Consider the following 19,511-nt stretch of genomic DNA (forward strand, 5'->3'; position numbering starts at 1 on the left):
TTTTTTATAATACATTCTAGAAATGAAATCTCCAGGTTAAATTTCACAATTCTAACCAGGCAGTCTGGCAGAAGGATGGAATGGAATGGTGGTTACTAGAGGCTCAGATGGGCAGGAAAGAAGGGGGGATTGGGAAGAAGTTCAATAAGGGGCAGCAGAAAGCAGAATGGAGGAATTACTTCTCATTTTTCTGTACCACAGTAGGATAAATATTGGCTAAAATGATCTATGATATGTTTCAAAGTAACTCTTCTAGTCATTTAATGATTCATATTTGAAGAGATGGAAATGCTCATTGCCTTGATGTGATTAATATACATTGTATACACATATTCAGTTACCATAATATACCGCATAAAATGTACAAATATGCCTCAAATAATAAAGAAAATTCCACAGTTCTATATCAGTGTACCAACATACCTATGAATGTACTCATCAATGTAAAACCATCTTTCTAAAGAGTGAAGGTTACATAGGCAAAAAGCTGCTCATCATTTTTACCTTTGATTTATTTGTCATTTATATGACACTTTTCTGTGAATGTAACCTTTGAATATTTTTTTCTGTTGTACCCTTTTCCTAATGAACTTAAAGCTTTGTATCATTAAGAATACAATCCTTTGAGAAATTTTTTGCCAACCAGTCTGACATATGCCTTTGGATTTTATTTTATATGTTCGTAACATTTTTAAAAATGTATGCACATTTGTTGATCTTTTCTTTTGCAAATTATTCAATTACTTTTCTTTCCCTGGCAGATGCAGTCGATATATATTTTCCTACTTAGAAATAGGCTCAGATGATTGGTTTCCTTCCAACCTTACTAAGTTTGGGTTGCTGTCATTATTTAAATTTTTGACCCATTTAGAATTTATTTGGGGGCGTAGTGTGAGATGCGAGTGTTTAAGGAATGATCACTATTCCCCTTGGACTCCAAAGAAATGTTTTTAAAGCAATTCTGTTCACATAAGCAGCATGCGGAGGCAGAGCTCAGTGCTCACCATGGACTTTGCTTGTTCTCGTAGGTGAGCAGGAGCCGGCTGGAAGCAGCGACTCAGACATCTCCTTGATTATGGCAATGGAGGTGGGACTGTCTGATGTAGAACTTTCCACCGACCAAGACTGCGAAGAGGTGAAATCTTGAAATGGCGAACATAGAAAAGAGGAGGTAGTAGGACCTAAGGGGATGAGTGCTCCGATATGTGGACCGGGCACACACCTTCAGACACTCGGCAACCCCAGGACGCTCTGCTCCGTCCAAGAATGATAATGAAAGCAATACCCAAAGTCTCCTTAATCAGGATGCTGTTGCATCTCCAGGACAGTCTTTGTCCTTGATTGACAGTGTGGAAGTTGAAGGCTGATTCTTCCCTCCCGTGTCCTTGTAGGCGTACACTTCAAAAGCTCCTAAAGTAGAGAACGAAAGGAAACCTTTAGGGTTTCTTAGTTTTAATTCAATTTTTCCAAGTCTTATTGTCCTTGTTTTTCAAAGATTGATTTCTTTGGTGATTTCTTTGTAAAGACTGTGTGTAGTTTACATCTACTCGGTGTTTTGTTTTGTTTGTTTGTTTGTTTCCTTTGATTCACTCCAGCTCTCATGAAGAGTCCGGCTTGGAAGCACCAGTTCCTGTTAGGACTGGTTGATATTACATCCCTGAGACTTCTGGTCTCGACCTCTCAGCATGAACTGTGCATGGCTTTGAGAAGTGCCTCGGCACCCGAAAACAGCAGGAGGCCAGCTTTCTTAAGAATCTAAATTCTTTTAAGTGGGTCTTGAAAATCCCAGCTGCCAGAGACTCCCAACACTAAGTTCTAACTCTGCTGAAGTCGCTGCTCTCTATTTTAGGGAACATCACAGTGGCCTCCACTTTCTGGGTTCTGCCAAGGGCCACATGAGAAAGGGGCTCCATGGAGGTACACCCAGGTGTTTAGGGTCTTTGGCTAAAATTCTGAAATCAGAAGTCCCCTCCAAGGTATAAATGCCAATCTTTGGCGGCTGCTTATGAGACTGCAGACCTAAATTGAAAACCCAAGATCACGCATTCTTTCCATTGAAACCAAAATACCCATTGTGCTGATTTCCCCAAGGTTAGAGCAAGTAGTCAGCTCCTTAGGTGGGTTCTGCAGGGGATGGAAGCTTTAGAAAAAACTCAATCCTCTTTAAGCCCAGTGGTAAATACAGTGGGGGGCTGCAGTAGACTGTACCTTACTGCCTATACCCTTCTGTTAACCTCACCAGACCATGTGCAAGGATTGAGGTGAATCCTCAGTAGATAACCTTCCCAGGGGTCCCCTGAGAGTGTGCAGATACCAAGTAAGGAATGAGGTGTCACTTGATAAATCATTTGAACCAAAAAAGTACTGCATAGGAATTTGCTAAATCAAGCTAATCCTGATTAAGAAAGACAAATAAAAGGGAGAAAAGAAAGGGGTATCCAATGAGTTCTAAAATCCACCTGTGTTTTTAAAATGTTTGCTTCTTTTTTTTTTTTTTGTAACTATGATGGAAATGTGCTATTTTTCCAGTGGGTAATTTTGTAACGTATTCAGACTATCCATAATGCAGAGATGACAGGCAGTGACCTGTGTCCCCAGACAATCAGATGGGCCACCTTATCATCTCTAAGCAACTGACAATGTCCATGCTGCTGCTTAGACTAGCTACAAAGGAGAGCTTTTTCTCACTGAGCTGTATTTTCATATTTGATGAGAGCTTTTACACCTCATTGTGCTACCACTCACTGAAACACAGAGCGTGGTCCTGCTGTCCACCCTCGCGTCGGCTTCAGTGTGGAGTGCAGGTGGAGGAATACCTGCTCTCCTTTTTCCACCACCTTTAATGATTTTCCATCTGGTGGTTTCTAAGTAGGCAGCAAGCAGGGAAAATGATGCCCCCCTTCAGGCAGGCATATGTCCCTATATTTTATTTAACCCAACACTTCCTGTTATAAAAGCCAGCCTCTAGGGGTAGGGAAAACAGGCAGGAAGAAATGAGGAGAGCGCCAACTCAGGGGACAGGAGTCCTTGACCAGCTACCCCCTTGTGAGGCCCTGGCTACTCCACCTGTTGAGTGAAGAGTGTTGCAGGATAATTCCCAAAGCTCCTTCTAGCTTTCGGATCCCATTGAGCACTTGGCCAGTGGGATCCATTTTTTGCAGGTAGCCATGTCTTTTAGCAAGCAGGCTTTATAGCTAGGGAAGACATAGTGACTTGTCACATGTAATAACAGTCTCTGAGATTGGGTACTCCTGTGTGGCTGAGAAAAAGATATAAATGATATGAGTTTTAAAACCAAGTAGAAGTTGGTTTGTTCTGCCTCGTTCCGGAACTATTGTTAGTCACATAGTTCTCAATCTCTGGATACCTTTGAAGCCTCATTCTCCCTGTGGAATTCCTAATCTCAGTGATGTTTATTTTTCCTTTTCGACCTACATCACCTGTTCTTCTTTCAGTAAGCTGTGCCCACAAAACTTTTGTATTAACTTAAATATAGAGGAATTAGGGTAGGTCAACAACGATAGGAATATTACTGTATTCTATACCCAGAGAGAAAATGCCCTTGGCCTGTATAGAGCTCTGATAAGTATTTTATCTTCTTACCAATGATCAGGTAAATCAAAATTTGGTTGCATATGCAATTCTTGGCTACAGCCACCCCTACAGAATACTGAGTGGATGATATGGGAACCCAGAAGCCCATCCAAGGCCTGTAGGTCCAACCTCTAAGAGATTCTGCTGCAAACACCCCAAGCCTGTGAGATTTTTCCAATTACCAGAAGGTTTTGAAGGGCTTTCCCTGTGGCCTTGGTAATTTAAAAACAAAAAATTTTAACCACAAAATTTGTCTTTCAAAAGAAATGACAAAAATCCTTCCTGGTAGCTTTCTTTACTTTCTCCCCCAAATAAGAGATTGACCTGGGGACCCAGTGGTCCTCACATGAGGGTCAACAGGGTACATGACACGTAATGCAATCTATATGTATATTTGCAGATGTGCATTTTTCTGTAGAGAAGGTATAGACCAATATTATCCAGTAGAAATATGATGAAAGTCTATGACTTTAAATTTTCTACCAGCCACATTTCAAGAAGTAAAACAAAACAGGTAAAGTCATTTTTATAATATGTTTTATTTGACTCAGTATTTTTGTTTACATGTAATTGGTGTAAAAAACATCAAGGAACTATGTCCCATTCTTTTTTTGTACTGAGTCTTCTAAATCCATTGTGTCTTTTGCTCTCACTGAACATCTCAATTTGGACTAGACAAATGTCAAGCACTAATGGCCACTTGTCTAGTGGTGACCGATTAGGCAGCATAAGTCTAGAGCTCCTCCAGTATTCCTCCCTTAAAGAAGAGTAAAGTAAAAACCTTAATTACCTCCAGGGAGAACCACATACCACCCAGTTGCCTAATGAGAGGCCCAGAGATCCACAGATTTTGTAATGAATAAAGATTCAGCAGCCCTTTTTGAAATTTCTACTTGAATTTCTATCAACTATATCTGTTATCATTGACTGTCACTTCTCTGACCAGTTTTGTTTGTTTTTTTTTTAAGTCACACAAACCATGTGGATTTGGTGCTGAAAGAAATGTTATCCCTCACTTCTGTGACAAACCCTTAGGCTAAAAGGTGGTACTTAGGAGCCAAAGAGAATTTCAGACTGAAATCATCCAACTGTTCCTCATCCTCTAGTTCTTCTTCGTGGTTGACAGAAGGTCTGTACCCTCACCCTAAAGCTCCAGCTAGTATTCATGTATTTGGGAGGAAAGAGTGAAAAATTACATAGTAACTCTACATATAAGACTTTGTGTGGCCTTACTGAGAAAGAATCTTTGGGTCTTGTGACATTAGCCTCTGCTTGGTGGCTTGTGACCACCTCCGGCAGCCAGTTTTCCTCTCACCATCAGCATTCCCCATAACCCCAAGGCTGTGGGGAAGAAAACCTTGGCATTTGCTGAGAATAATTTAGAGTCGCCTTTAGGAATTGCTGCTTCTTGTGTGGCTAGTCCTTTTAGAAGAGCTGAGCCCTGATCATAAATATGGCATTTGAGTATTGATTGTTCACTAAGGTTTGATCAGCCTTGGAAGGTCAGCTGTAGTCACCCAGCCAAGGGGACAGGTAGAAAGTCTGGAGAAGGTAGAAAGATAAAAGCAGCAAAGACTCTGAGCTGATTTGATATCACATGGCAGGGGAGTCCTTGTGACTGTGACTGTGTTTCATAAGAGGTTTTCATGCTGTTTTCTTTTGCTGTTAGCACTTCCTCATCCCAGTGGAACACGTGGGTGGGTGCTCACGGGTCTGGGTGTGATCATCTCCAAAGTCACAGTGCCCAGTGGCCATCTCAATTTCTTCCCTGACATCCCTGTGGCTACCATACTTTCAGGACCAAACATGATGACAGATACTCTAACATAGGATTCTTTCTCATTTCTGACTTTTGTTTGGGCAGAAGCATTTTTACAGAGCATAGGAAGTAAATGGCATGTGGTTGTCCATTGAATGCATCACCTTGACTGAATGCAGAGAAATCTCACAGAATCAAAACACTTTCAGAAAATCTGGGGTATGGAGTCCCTCCCATGTGCAGCAAGCACCCACCCCTCTGTGGTACTTGGGCCACTAAGGCTATGTCCAGGAGCATTTTTCTATTCTCTTACTTGTACTTCTTTATCTTTCCTTCTCTGTGTGTATGTGTTTGTACAATAAAACACACACAGGGTGTCTGTCTGTCTGTCTTTTCCCATATTCCCTTTCCTCCTCCTTTCTTTTTTCCCATGTTCCATTTTTTCTTATTTTCTTCTCTTGCAAGAAAAAAAAAAAAAACAATCCATGGCCACAGAGTTGCTCTTGTATTGTGATTACTTGTTACTCGTGCTGGAGTTTTTCTTCTTTTTATTGTGTGCTCATACCCGTGATTCTTACTTCTGATAGGAAAGCCAGGTCACTTTAGAGGCAAATTAAGTTCCTCCTGAAACCAGGGAGCCTCACCTTCATTTCTCATATCAATTTTGTCTCAAGCGCCAACCCTTACCTTTTTTTTCTTTTTTCATATTTTCTTGTCAGAAAAGTTTCCTAGGAAATGATGGAAAATTCCAGAATGCTGTCTACATCTGTGATCTTCCACCACTAGACTTTTTGACCTTCCTAGTTCACCATGTGCCCCTAGAGTCAGGATTGTTGTACTGTATCTGAGACCCACTCATGCTTTTTAAATTGAAGCACAACAGCTGCTCTTTATAAGTGATCAGAGGGCCACTTAAAACTCACAAAGAGGCCCAAAGAGACTATCCTCAAAAAGTGGGGTCTCTCTGGTTCCTTGTGCAGTGTCCAGTGTCTCAGAAGCCCCTGTCCATGCTGTTCCATGTCCAGGACTGATGAGCACAGCTAATGATGAAGCTCCAATGGGACCAGACCCGTCCGTACCCTGCAGGGAGGTAGGAGCAGAGACTGCCAAGAGCTGGTCAAAGCAGGGCTGGAAGCTTCTGCGATGAGAAATGCCCATCACCTGCACTAAGAGCTGGTCTGAGCTTTATGGGGGGGGGGGGGCTTAAGGAATTAAATATTCATGAGCTGAAACCCTCATAATTGTGAAAATTAAGACAGCCTGAAAAATAAGTGAATTCTGAGAAGTAGGTATGAGGGTCTCCTGAGATCTCATTACCATTTACCCCTCTCCTTTCCCTGCTTTCCTCCCACCTCACAACCCCAGACCCTTCGTCATGGGAATGGTAGTGTGGAGAGATCCTTAGCCAGTCGTCCCTTTTGAGCCTTTTAATGGCACTGAGTTACCATCCCAGAACTAAAGTGAGTCCAGATCCTGGTTGTGCACCCTTTAATTGCAAAACCTGCTTGTTCTACAAGACCCTGAAGAGGTCAGTTACATCTCCTTCCCTGCCTCCTGTGCTTCTTAATCAAGTGGCTTTTCCAGGAGCCCCTGTCATCAGAGCTGGTCTAATCCTGTGCTACTATTGATGTTTGCACTTACTCCAGGGCTGTTGGCTCTGAACACCTGATACGTATTCACTGATGATAACGATAAGGCAAGAGAATGCATCTCTTCAGAGGCTGCATTCTGAACACAGGAAGAGAGAAAATCCATGGTGTAGGGCACTCCACCGCCTGAGTGACCCAGCCATTCTGGGCAGAATGCCTGTGGGCTTGTCCTTCATACTCAAGGGAGGGACTTGGGGACACAGAGAAATGTGAGGACCATGTGTGCTATATAAACCAAAGACTGATCGCCATCCAAATAGACACATGTTTCTTCCATTGACTAAATTTTCTCCTAATGTTCTCACAAATAAAAGGGAGGGGGTGTTCATTGTTAAATGAAACTTTAGGGGATTTCTCTTGCAGGCTGTTGACTGACCTTCCTAAATCTAGAAATCTAAAATAAATGACTTGTGGCCTGAGTACCACACCATCTGGAAAATCTAATGTCTAGGCCCCTTTTTCTGCAAAACTTTCAGATAAATCTAGCGCTTTATTGAACTCAGAATATTGTTCTCTTTGAGAATGTGAAGATTTTAAATAGCCAAAGAATTTTCATGTATAAGAGCTAGCCTGTGGCAGTATATCCTGCTCTTTGAAGACAATAACAAACTGTTGCCCGTTCTGATCGTCAGCAGAGCAGCTAAGGAAGACGCGTGGACTTAGCAGTCTGAATTAGTGCTGGCCTCAGAGGTACCTACTGTTCTGTAGGATGATATTGCAAGGGGTAGGGTGCCCTCTGCTGGAACAATACTGCTACTCTTTCAGCAAATTAATTTGGCTTGGGTCACCATTCCTCCCACAATTTGTTATTTGCCTTCCATCACAGTTTTCTTCCTCATTAGTTGAACATTCAGTCTACGTTTATCAAAAGAGGAAAGAATGTCACAAACTCTGAAAAGTTAAAAGTTTGAGACCTCGTGGAAGATCTTCAGCCCTTTCTCCTGCAAAATGTCGACGTGGACTCTTGCTCTGTTTGCAGAGAAGACGCCTCTAGTTAGAACATGTGTCCGGAGCTCTGAGCAGAGGTCTGCCTGACCCGTAACTTACCAGCTCGCTTCTCGTGAAATCGCGAAGGAAGATCCATAAAAGACCTTCTTTCCTGTGAATGCAAGCGGTGTGAAATGCTGATGTGTTTGGTACATGTACATACTATATTTACTTCCTGCTTTCACATTAGTAATCTGAAATGGTTGTACCAGTTTATAATTAGAAAGATTCTGGGGTGGGAGAGGGTGGGGAGGGGCTGTTATTTTTATAGTGGGATGTCCCTTATATTTAGAAAACTTGAAGTCATTTTGTATTTGTGAAAATTACATTCCAGCCATTTCCTGTGGGAAAACAATTGAAAAGTACCATTCTTTCAAATGTTCATGAGCTGGGGGAAGATGATTCTCCTGAGCAGTACATGTGAGACACCCAGTTTTGTAGGCAGCACCCAGTTTTGTAGACAGCAGACCAGACCACAACCAGCAATTGCCAGTTTAAAAATGGGGGTGGTGGCATTCCAACTCTTTTGAGCCCTTTGTATAGCACATCGTTATTTTCCACTGGGAGAAAGAAGCTACAAAGAATGATTTTTACAATTATGAACTAATCAGACATGACATCATAATCAATCTCCAGCACCTCCCTATTAGCAAGAGGGGAATCCACTGGTTTTATTTTTTCTTCTTAACACCATTTGCTCTGTTTTAAAGTGAACCGTGTTGCAGTTTGCATTTCACTAGGCTTCCAGAGGTCTTCAGTCCCATCTCATCTTTCCATAGTCAGATCAAGATCTTCCTTGATTTAGTTGCCATCTGAATCAAAAATCACACACACAAAAACAAAATACTCCCAGTGGCTTTTTCGTGGGGAGTTTTGAATTTGGACTCTGGTGAACTCCTAATTGATGAAGTAATGTGGTAGTGGATTATATAGCCATCTCACCCAAGCACTGTTTTCTGTACATAGTCATCTGCATATTCAGAGGGTGGTTAAGGCAGTACAGTTGTTCGTGTTTTATGTATAGATCTCCTTTCCTCTTCCCCTTCACAGGCACCTGCCCTACTCTTTTCAAAGCACTTTATCTCTTAATATACAAAGAAATTTGGAATTTTTTTTAAAAAAACCTGTCTTTGAAGGAATTGGTCTTCTATTAGAAGACAGATTTTTATTTTGCTTTATTCTATTCTCTGTGTGCTTGGAGAGCATCAACAGTTTGTGTCATGCTGGGCTAGTGAGGAGACAGTGAGGATGATAGTTGGTTGCAACCATACCACATGACTATTTTGTTATATAGAAGACTACAATGTAAATAAGTACAATCGTGTTCTTATGTACTGGTTAAAAAATATATATTGCAACTATCAAGGTTTTAACACAAGGGTTGTGAATTGCAGGAAATTTCACTGCAAAATTTTGTTTGGTTTTGTTTTTTAATAAAATGGAACCATATGCCTGTGTTGTGTCATCTGTATCCCCTGACACTGTCACCTGTCCTCAAGCTCCTGAAGCAGCACTATGGATTACAAAACATCTCTTTACTGCTGAATTCTCAGTATATCAAAAGACCAAAAACGATGACAATAACTGCCTCATTTCTCTCAGGTAAGTCAAGTGCCAGGCACACACCTCCTCTGAGCTCTGCTCTTCTGGTTGAATTGATTGACAGCCTTTCAGCAATTCTGAATAAGAATGGCTGCTGGATTGAGGGGGTTGCAATTTGAGGACAACCGAGTGCTAATGGGCGTTACCGTCTCAGGTAGGTTTATATCCCTAAGCAGGGCTACACTGTGGGGACATCCGGTGGGTTGGCACAGCCACATCCTTTTTTATATCCACTTGTACATTTCTAAAGGATTTCAAACAGCCATCCCTTAGGATTAGCAAGGGATTAGTGATGGAAATTTTTAAAATGAGGCTACTGGAGTGGAAAGATGGGGCAGGGAAGGACAAAGGCCATGGTGTCCCTGTTTGTTGGTGTCACCTCCTCAAAATGTGCATGCTTCCTGGGGTGGCTTACAACCCTGAATCTGGCCCATCCAAGATCCCTGACAGGTAAGTCCTCCTGCAGAAGCACAGGGCTGGACATGCCAAGTGCAGCTCAGCCTGTGTGGGGGACTTCCCCCTGACCAGGCACCACACCTGGAACTCAGGATCACATAGAATCCACTGGCAAAAACTTAAACACTCCCACTGCCGAGTGGATAACAGAAAGCACAGTTGCCCTGGAGGCTTTGCCTGGGGAGGTCCATGCCTAGTCTGTAGATAGAAAGGTGGGTCTGAGGTTCATTGGTACAGTGAGAAGCCTACACATTGGAATACACTTTGACCTCTGCTCCTGCATCCACATGTTACCCACTGTCAGCTGTGACACAGACATGTAGGTAGGACACTGTGACCTGGGATCTAGACACCACCGCTCCTGACTCCAATTCCAGTCTTTCCACTAGATAGGGGTTCCCATGGGACCCGTGCTGGTATGTGTTCAAGATGACAGCACAGAGTTCCAAGGTGGACTAAGGTGAGATCAGCCTTCCTACAATACATGTGAGCTATTAAAACTTTCACAAAGACCTTCACGATGCCACCAATTTCGGACTGTATAACAGCACTTCCTGAGACTGATTAGTGATAAAAATCTGCTTTTGCAAGGATTATATTTTCCAGCATGGCACTGGATATTGCATATTGGGTGGAACAGGTTGGTATTCAAACTGGGTGGGAGGGGCTGCTGGTTACGGTTTGCCATATGTCTAATTACACAGTCCACAGACCCTTGCCTCTCTTGTCCCTGCTCCTGAGTCCATTAGGGAAAGGTCAGGTATTGTCAGCCTGGACCTTGCTCCACCTGAACAGGTGTATGCTAAGGACAGGTCCCCGGATGCTGCCCAGGGCACACAGGGGCCAGGGAGCAGTGGGCAGTCACTTGGCAAAGTATCTCTCTGTTCCCAGGGAAGGAGAGGCCCGCCCCACCTAGAAACTGTGCTTGGTGGAGTTTGGAGAAGTCACGCAGCAGAGTCGTCCTGTGAGAATGGAAGGTTCAAACTCCCCAGAGTTTTGCCCTGTTGTCACGGGCCAACCATGGCTGCGTGTTTGTGAGCCATGAGCATGAGCACATGAGTGTACTGGACTGATGTTGCCTCTCTGTTTGGGCTGGCGACAGATGTGTCCTTTTCTCTCGCTTTGCCTGTGATCCCCACACAGCACTTGAGATGGGTGTGGCCTTCCAAGATGTCAGTCAGTCTGCTGACAGCAAGATACCACAAAGCTAGACTCAACCCCCTGAAACCTGACCCCACCCATTGGGGTGGAACTTTCTCCAGTGTCTCAATCAAAAAAGGGCTTCAGAACGTCCTCTCTCTCTTTTTTCTTCTTCTCTTTTGGGAGCTGGAACAGAGGAACCATCACTGAAGAATCCCAAGAAAAAGGTATTTTCTCTATCTCAGTGTGGTCATTTTGTGCCAACCCCAAATCACCTGGAGTGATGCTGGATGACTTAGTCACATGTCACAGCACCCTATAACTCTTATTCTGCTAGTCCCCACTGTTGGAGGGACTACAAACTTAACTGCAGTTCTAAAAGCACCATGTGTTTAGTTTTTTCCTAGCAATTCCTTTCAAACCAGTGTTAGAATCGCCACTCAGCCCCTTGCCTTGGTGGAGGAACACAGTGCTCCAGCGTGGGGGAGGCTGGGTGGGAGAGAGGGCAGGGGAGGCTGTGAATTCCTTTTGCACCATGATCATTGCTATCCACAGAAGAGGAGTGCAGGTCATGAGAAACCCAGATGATTGACAGGTTTCCTATGTATGAGTTATTTTAAAAGATTAGCTCCATTCTTATAAGTGATCCAACAACAGAGATTATTTTGCCTCTTATTTGGTCACACTGGCTGGAAACGTGTCTCTTTCAAGACTTGCTGATTCTTTCTTCTTAACTGTGGGAACAAAATAAGGGACAGTGAGGCCACCGCACCACCAAAGACCAGGGGCCTCTGCTCACCATCATCAAATCCCCCCTCCTGGATTCTATTACAGCACCTAGCAAAATAGGACACCACCCCAAGTCCTCAACCAGTGTGGGACAATATTTATGGGCATCCTGGGAGGTAAAAATTAACCCCCTGATCCTTCAGGCTCTTCTGTTGTGGAAGACACAATAGGGCTGGTCCTGAGGATAAGGATTCCATCACTCTGGGCCGGGGCCTGATGGGTTTTGCACCAACAAAGCTCCCAGGAAGGCTAATGCAGGGGACCGTGGCCTGGGAGGGAGGGGTAATGCCAGCACCTGAACAAGTCCAATTCGTGGAACTTCCCCTGCACTAGGGGAATTTAACAGTGGCCCTTTGGCCTCATTAATGTCTGTTTCCCTTTGTTTGAAGCAAGGAGGAAGAAGAGAAAAGGGAGGGGCAGGGGCAGGGGCAGCACTTGGGGTCCCTGACCCCCCTTCTAGAGTACTTTGAGCAGTACCACATAACTTCCATAAGTAGATAGGTTTCTCCTCTTTGCTCAAAATTCTCAGGAATGAAGCCGGGCGCGATGGTGCCCTCCTTTAATCCCAGCGGCTTGGAAGACTGAGGCAGGAGGGATCACTGGTTCAAGGCCAGCCTCGGCAATTTAACGAGGCCCTAAGCAACTTAGGAAAACCCTGTCTCAAAAGAAAAAGGGCTGGGGATGTGGCTCAGTGGTTACACACCCCTGGATTCAGTCCCTGGTCAAGGGGGAAAAAAATCTCAAGAATGGAAATGAAAAACTGAAAGCTGTGGACTATTGATAGGAAGGTTATCACCTAACATGAACTATCTGAACAAGGCAAATTCTAATCTAGAAAAACAGGATGGTTGCAACCACAGTAAAACAGGGACACATACAAACACACATGCCCTACCCACAGCGTGAGTCCCCAGCGAACACTGTCTACTTTGAGCTATTCAGGAAGATGCCTTAATATCCCAATGCGACCATAAACCATTGAATTATGTACTTCACATGTGTGGGGTTTATGGTCTTTATCTCAATAAAGCTTTTTAAAATAAATGATATTTTTTTAAAAAACGATCCCAATGCAAGCAGCTACCTTCTAGACCTATCCTTCAAAGCATATTACATTATGATATTGTACTTTCCAAAGTGGCTCACAGAGGACAGCCACTCTTCTCAGACAAGAGACTTGCAAGACTGGAAGTAAAGAGAAAGCACTCCTTTCCCCAATTATTACAGGGGACTCCATATCCAGAGAAACCATACAACTACAGAACACCCAGAAATAACAGATAAAATATTTTTAATTGTAGATGGACATAATACCTTTATTTTATTTATTTTTATTTTTAAATGATGCTGAGAGTGGAACCCAGCACCTCACACATACTAAGCAAGAGCTTTACTGCTGAGCCACAACCCCAGCCCCAACAGATAAAATATATTAAATCTCCTTTAAGATGAATATCTAAGCTGGTGGGAAATGAAGAGAAATTCCTGAACTCTCAAAATAATAAAAAAGGAAGAATGCAAGTCTATCCCAGGGGAACAATAGCACCAGAAATGAGGTCTGACCTGGGTGCATTCTCTGATCCTTGGTGGTCTAGGGATCCATAAATATTTTTTTCCTGTAAAAATAAATAAATATGTTAAAGGTAACACATATTTAAGGCTTCATAGGCCACATATGAGTTTTGTTACTTTCCTTGATGTTGTTTTAAGAATCATTTAAACATGTGACACCCATTCTTAGCTTAAAGACCCTACAGAAGGATACTGCAGGATGGGTCTGGGATGCTCCTCTAAGGAACAGAAACCAAGCTCAAGGTCAGAACCTGAGACCTGGTATAAACCGCACCCGCAAAAGCTGATGCCCTGAATGTTTTCTCTCATATGTGGAAGTTAGACCAAAATAAGGGGAGACGGGGGCATGGGTTGCATATCATAAAGACACAGGGAAGATCAATGGAGAAGAAGAAAGAGAGGGAGAGGGAGGAGGAGGGATGGGAAAGGGGAGGAAATGCAGAATGAATCTAAAAACATCATGCTCTGTGCATATATAAATATACCACAGGGAATTCCACCTTTGTGTATATGTAAAAAGAAACAAATAAAATAAATACATAAGCCAGCAAAAGGAAGATCAATAGAGTAGAAAAAGGAGAATGGGGGAGGGAGGTGGGGAAGGACGTAGGGGAATAGGAACTGAAATAGAGTAAGTCAAATTTCATGCATGTAAGATTTGTTCAAAATGAACCCAACTACTATGTATAACCAAAATGCTCTAATAAAAAAAAAAAGCACTCCCTTGATGGGTAAATTATTTTAAAATATCCCTATCTGAGGAGGTAGTCAGTGTTCACCAGCGCTGCCTGGGTTCTAGATAAAGTGAGGAAAAGACCATGCCTCTCCCACCCTCTGTGGTCCCCTAACCATTCACAAGCTCATAGGTAACAAACCAGCAGAATCCAACTGCCTCTGTGGCCTACGCCAAAAGCACAAATTTAGTATAAAGCCATCCCAGAGTAAAGGTTAGACCATGCATTTTGTAGACTTAAATGGGTATCAGTGCCAGAATAATACTCTTTGAACCCAGGTCTCAAGGAAATTCTCACAAGCCAAGTTCTGAGGAATATAATCCAAATTTATGATTAAAAAAAACTCAAATTACACAAATAAAACAGGTTTCAGTGAGGAAGAAGGTACAGAAATATTGGTGATGTGAACATATCAGGGGCAGGATATAAAATAAGTGTTTTAGAAGCCAGACACAATAATCTATGCCTATAATCCCAGCAGCTTGGGAGGCTGAGGCAGGAGGATCAAAGTTCAAAGCCAGCCTCAGCAACTTAGAGATGCCCTAAGCAACTTTGCATGACCTTGTCTCTAAATAAAATATTAAAAAGGGTTGGGTGTGTGGCTCAGTGGTTAAGCGCTCCTGGGTTCAATCCCTAACACAATAAATAAATAAATAAATAATAAATAAATGTTTTAAAGGGCCTCCAGAAAGTTCTTATGTACCTTAAAGCTTAAAAACCACCCTTGGAGTCAGTTCAGAGCTCAACAGCCAAGCTACCAAAATCGATGTAGATAAAGAATGGATAAAACTGTTCATTTGGCTTGGCCACTTTGATCTTACAATGATAGATTTGGAGGAGACCAAATATTGCCTATAAAAATGTTTCATGGCTCTTATGACTTCTTTAGCCTATTTTATATTTTGGTGGGGAATGGATAGCCAAATGGATAGCCTATTTATTTATTTTATTTAGTTAATTGTTAATGGACCTTTATTTATATATGGTGCTGAGAATCCAACCCAGTGCCTCACACATGCTAGGCAAGGCTCTACTACTGAGCCACAACCCCAGCCCCCAAACTTATTCTTAGACTTCACCCCCGGGGTCCCACAGGGTCTGAGCATGGCTGTGTCTCCAGTTTACCTGCCTGAACACTCTGCCCTTGACTCACAGGCTCCAACAGCACTGTATCTCTGGGTTCGACCACATGCACTCAGGACCAGGGAGGAGCTAATAGCTGCAAACCATGGAAGCTTGATGGATTTAGCCCAAGTCACCAAATCCAGGCCGCATATTCATGGAAAGAACTGTACGCTGAGCACTGGCTCCCACTGAAGAATAAACTCAGAAATGTCCTTAAAATTAATGCACAGTACTTTTGATCACTGCTATCACTAATGACAAGCTCCTGAGTGACCACTGTGTACCAGGGGCTAGGTAAGTGCCCTGCAGGCATTAGCTCTCACCATGACCATTTCAGGAAGTTACTATTATTAACCCCATTGTACAGATTCTGATGGTGGCACTAAGAATAACTTGCCCAAGATCACACAGCTGGAAAGTGGTAAAACTGTTCACACAACCAAGTTTTTCAGGTTCTGAAAAGCTGGTGTATGTGTTGTGTATGTATGTAAGTGTGTAAGATGTATGGATGAGATTGAACCTAGGGCACTTTATCACTGAATTACATACACACACCTTTTTTTTTTTTAAGACAGGGTCTCACCAAGTTATTCCCCAGCCTCAGGCCCCACCAAGTGGCTGGTAATACAGGCCTGGGTCACTGTGTCTGATTTAAAAGCTGTTCTTTATCGCCATATTATGTTGCCTTCCTTCTTCTGAAAGCAAAGCTGAGAAATTTCCCTCTTTATCTCTGTAAAATAAAAATAAAGATATTTAAATTAACACACAAAAAAAAGAACAAGCACCAAAAGTTTCTTTGTGGTGGAGGAATCTAACAAAGCTATCCCAGCCAGGTGATCGAAGTCAGCACCAGGGACACCATATCGATGCTGTGTTCTCTTGATGTGCTGGGATGAGAACGTTCCTTTACCTCTGTGGACTTTCTCCCCAAGCACCAATAATGGCACCCCAGCAGAAACATGATGAAAACACCAGGCAAGTTGACTTCTACAAAACATAGGAGCAATACTCCTCAAAGCTGCCACACCCATCAAAATCCAGAAAAGCCCAAGGAGTCAAACCTGTTAAATACAATGCGGTAGCCCGAGTGAGGTCCTGGTATGGACGGCAGTGGGGGAAGTTACAAGGATGGTGAAATCTGAATAAAGGCCAGGGTTCAGTTAATGGTAAAGTAATATATAGTAGATTCCCTGACTGTGACAAGGGTACCACGGTAATGTCAGATGTTAACAAAAAAGAAAACTGAGTGATAGATATACAAAAACTCTCCATACTATCTTCATAGCTTTTCTGCAAATCGATAACAATTCTAAAATGAGGATAAAGGAGATATTTTTGCTAAATGCAAGAACCCATCGGATTATTAGAAATATAAAAGTTGGTTTCTGATGCTATTGTCGACTGTTCCTCCCCAGAAACGTTAGAAATAGAACAGAAAATCCACTGTCCGGAAAAGTTCAGATGTTCTTCTCCTTGAGGCAAGATATTGGTCCAAAATATTTCTTGACATTTATTCAATTTTTAAGACTGTATGTTTTTGATCTGCAGTAATTGTTACATCACTAGGCAATGCGGAGTGGCAGGGAAGTATGCTGGGTGAGTAGATCTTTTGTAATTGTATGGCAGAGTTATTCAAAGGTAATAAGTAGGCCTTTTAGCTGGTGCTCAGCTCCAGCTTAGTACTGGCTAAGTACACAGGCCCAATGCGCCAGAGGTCACACAACACTCACCCTTTGGGGGGTATTTGTGTAGTTGACCTATTTCTCCCAGTAGGGGGCGCAGTTGACCATCAAATGGAAAATATGCCCACCATAGAAGTGTGTGGCTTCTACTTTAAATAGTTAACAAGATGACTTTGAGGAAGAGCAAGCATTCCAAAAATTTTTCTTGTAATATTTGTATAGTATGAAAGGGATATTAGACAACATCAACCATCAAGGTTGTTATGGGATGTTTCACAAAAGGGGAGGGTTTATTACAGCCCTAGAGATGTTCTTAGGCCTAGGTACTCCTGCAACCACATTGCCCTAAGTGATAAAAAACCAGGTTAGAAATTACAAAAATAGAAATGCCTTTCCCAGGCCAGACTTATATTCCTGTAAAGTCTTCCCCCACCCTTTCGTTTTGATGTACTAGGGAATGAACCCAGGGGTGCTCTACCACTGAGCTCCATCCCCAACCCTTTTTATTTTTCACTTTGAGACAGGGTCTTGCAAAGTTGCCCAGACTGACTTCAAACTTGTGGTCCTACTGGCTCAGCCTCCCCCAGCTGCTGGGATTACAGGCATGCATCCCCACATCCGGCCTGAAAAGTAATGTTGCAAGAACATCCTTGGGCCAGGCTGGTGGCACATGCCTATAATTCCAGCAACTCAGGAGGCTGAGGCAAGAGGATCACAAGTTCTAGGCCAGCCTGGGAAACTTAGTAAGACCCTGTCTTAAAATAAAAATTAAAAAGGACTGGTTATGTCGCTCAGTGGAAAAACACCTCTGGGTTCGATCCCCCAATATGCACCCCCTCCAAAAAAAAAATGCTCTTGGAGTGGTACCTGTGCACTTCTTGATTGACTACAGACATCATATTCTATGTAGCATTTCACAAGATAGCTCATGTATTAAATTATTTATCAAATGGACCAACAAGATCAGCCTCTATACACATACACACAATGACTCAAATACAATTCTTTAATGATTTATTAAGACTACCTGCAGAACAGAATCCTAAGCTACTTTCCTGAGTCCTGCACCATCTGGCCTCTGACATCTCTAGAATTACCTTAGGCCCCTTTCCCACCTGTTCCAGATGTTCCATTCCATTCACATTCCTTAGCATCTTCTAGCCTAACATGCAGAACACTCTTCTACCACAGAGTGTTTGCACAATCTCTTTCCTCAGCCTAATGATTTCATCCTATTCCCCTTCTTCTAGTTATGCCTATTTATCCTTCAGAGTTCAACTCAACAGCTTCCCCCTTAGAGAAAACTGCTCTCATTCCTAGGTTATGTTTCCCTGCTAAATGTTTATGTAGCACCATGAGCTTTGCCTTCACAGCTCTAATGATAGATGCAGTCCATACAATAAACATAGCACTAAACAACATTCAGCACTAAGTGCTGAAGCTGACTTTGAACTTGTGATACTCCTGCCTCAGCCTCCTTGGTTGATGGGATTTCAGGCAAGCACCACCACACCCTGCTACAGCAGAATGTCAATATGTATTCAAGGAACAATAAATAAAGGAATGATCACTTACTTACCCCTCTGTTCTAGCTCACTCCTATGTGTTTTACTCTTTTCATCCAAATTGAATAAAACACTTCAACCCGGGAATTAGAAGTAGTAATATTTGGGTTCTACACTTGGATCCCTGGGAGAATTTGGGGGGGGGGGAATCATAATAATGTAGTAAGGAAAACACTTAAGTGTAGTTGCAGAACATGGAGGAAAAAATCAGAGCAAAGAGTAAAAGGTAAGGCGACATGATACAGTTTTGTCATTTTTGAGACAGATCATCAGAAGGGCAAACTTTCTCAGGAAATATCTCCCAAGAAGCCTGTGTGAATGGGGAGCAGGTAAGCACTTCTATGTACTGACTGAGATGAGCTGGAAAACTCAGACTCCCTATTGATTCAAGTGAAGCTAAAAAGTCAGCTGCTGACTCAGTTCAGCCTCTCCTTGAAGAGCAAGGGCCTGTAACAGATGCCAAGGAAAGCAGCACACGGTGGGAGATCCTGTTCAGCTGGGCTGCAACAATGATGATATACGTTTCCCCCAGGCTTGGCTGTAAAAGCGTCCCATCTTTCACCAATGGGGGTGTCTTGGGGTTGGCTCCTAAATCCTTTCTACATGATAATCCTAGTCTTGGAGAGTTTCCTTGCTATCTGGCATAACAAAGTCTCCCAGGATCATCTTGTACATTTCCTTCCCAAACATGGAATCAGCCTGATCTCTAAGAAATAATATGTCAAGACACAGTCTGGGCATTAGCAATGCGCCTGGCTCCTGTCTCGACTATTGTTTCCAGGCCTCTTCCTTGATACATACATTTTAATTTAAAAATAATAATATTTCTTGAGTTTACATTGATACTTCTAGTGTAA

General features: G+C 42.7%; 1 protein-coding gene across 1 annotated transcript in view; it reads left to right on the forward strand.

Moving 5' to 3' along the window:
- Rnf150 (ring finger protein 150) overlaps positions 1-9,438 on the forward strand; it is a 227,251-nt gene extending 217,813 nt beyond the window's left edge. The window contains exon 7 of the mRNA XM_046459568.2: positions 1,029-9,438. Within this exon, the coding sequence (XP_046315524.1) occupies positions 1,029-1,147 (119 nt within the window). The 3' untranslated portion in view covers positions 1,148-9,438. The remainder of the gene's footprint in view (positions 1-1,028) is intronic.
- The last annotated feature ends 10,073 nt before the right edge of the window (positions 9,439-19,511 follow it).

This window comes from Marmota monax, unplaced genomic scaffold, assembly GCF_021218885.2.
Source record: "Marmota monax isolate L192 unplaced genomic scaffold, Marmota_monax_Labrador192_F-V1.1 WCK01_AAM20220418_F8-fsc00039, whole genome shotgun sequence".
Taxonomy (NCBI): Eukaryota; Metazoa; Chordata; class Mammalia; order Rodentia; family Sciuridae; genus Marmota; species Marmota monax.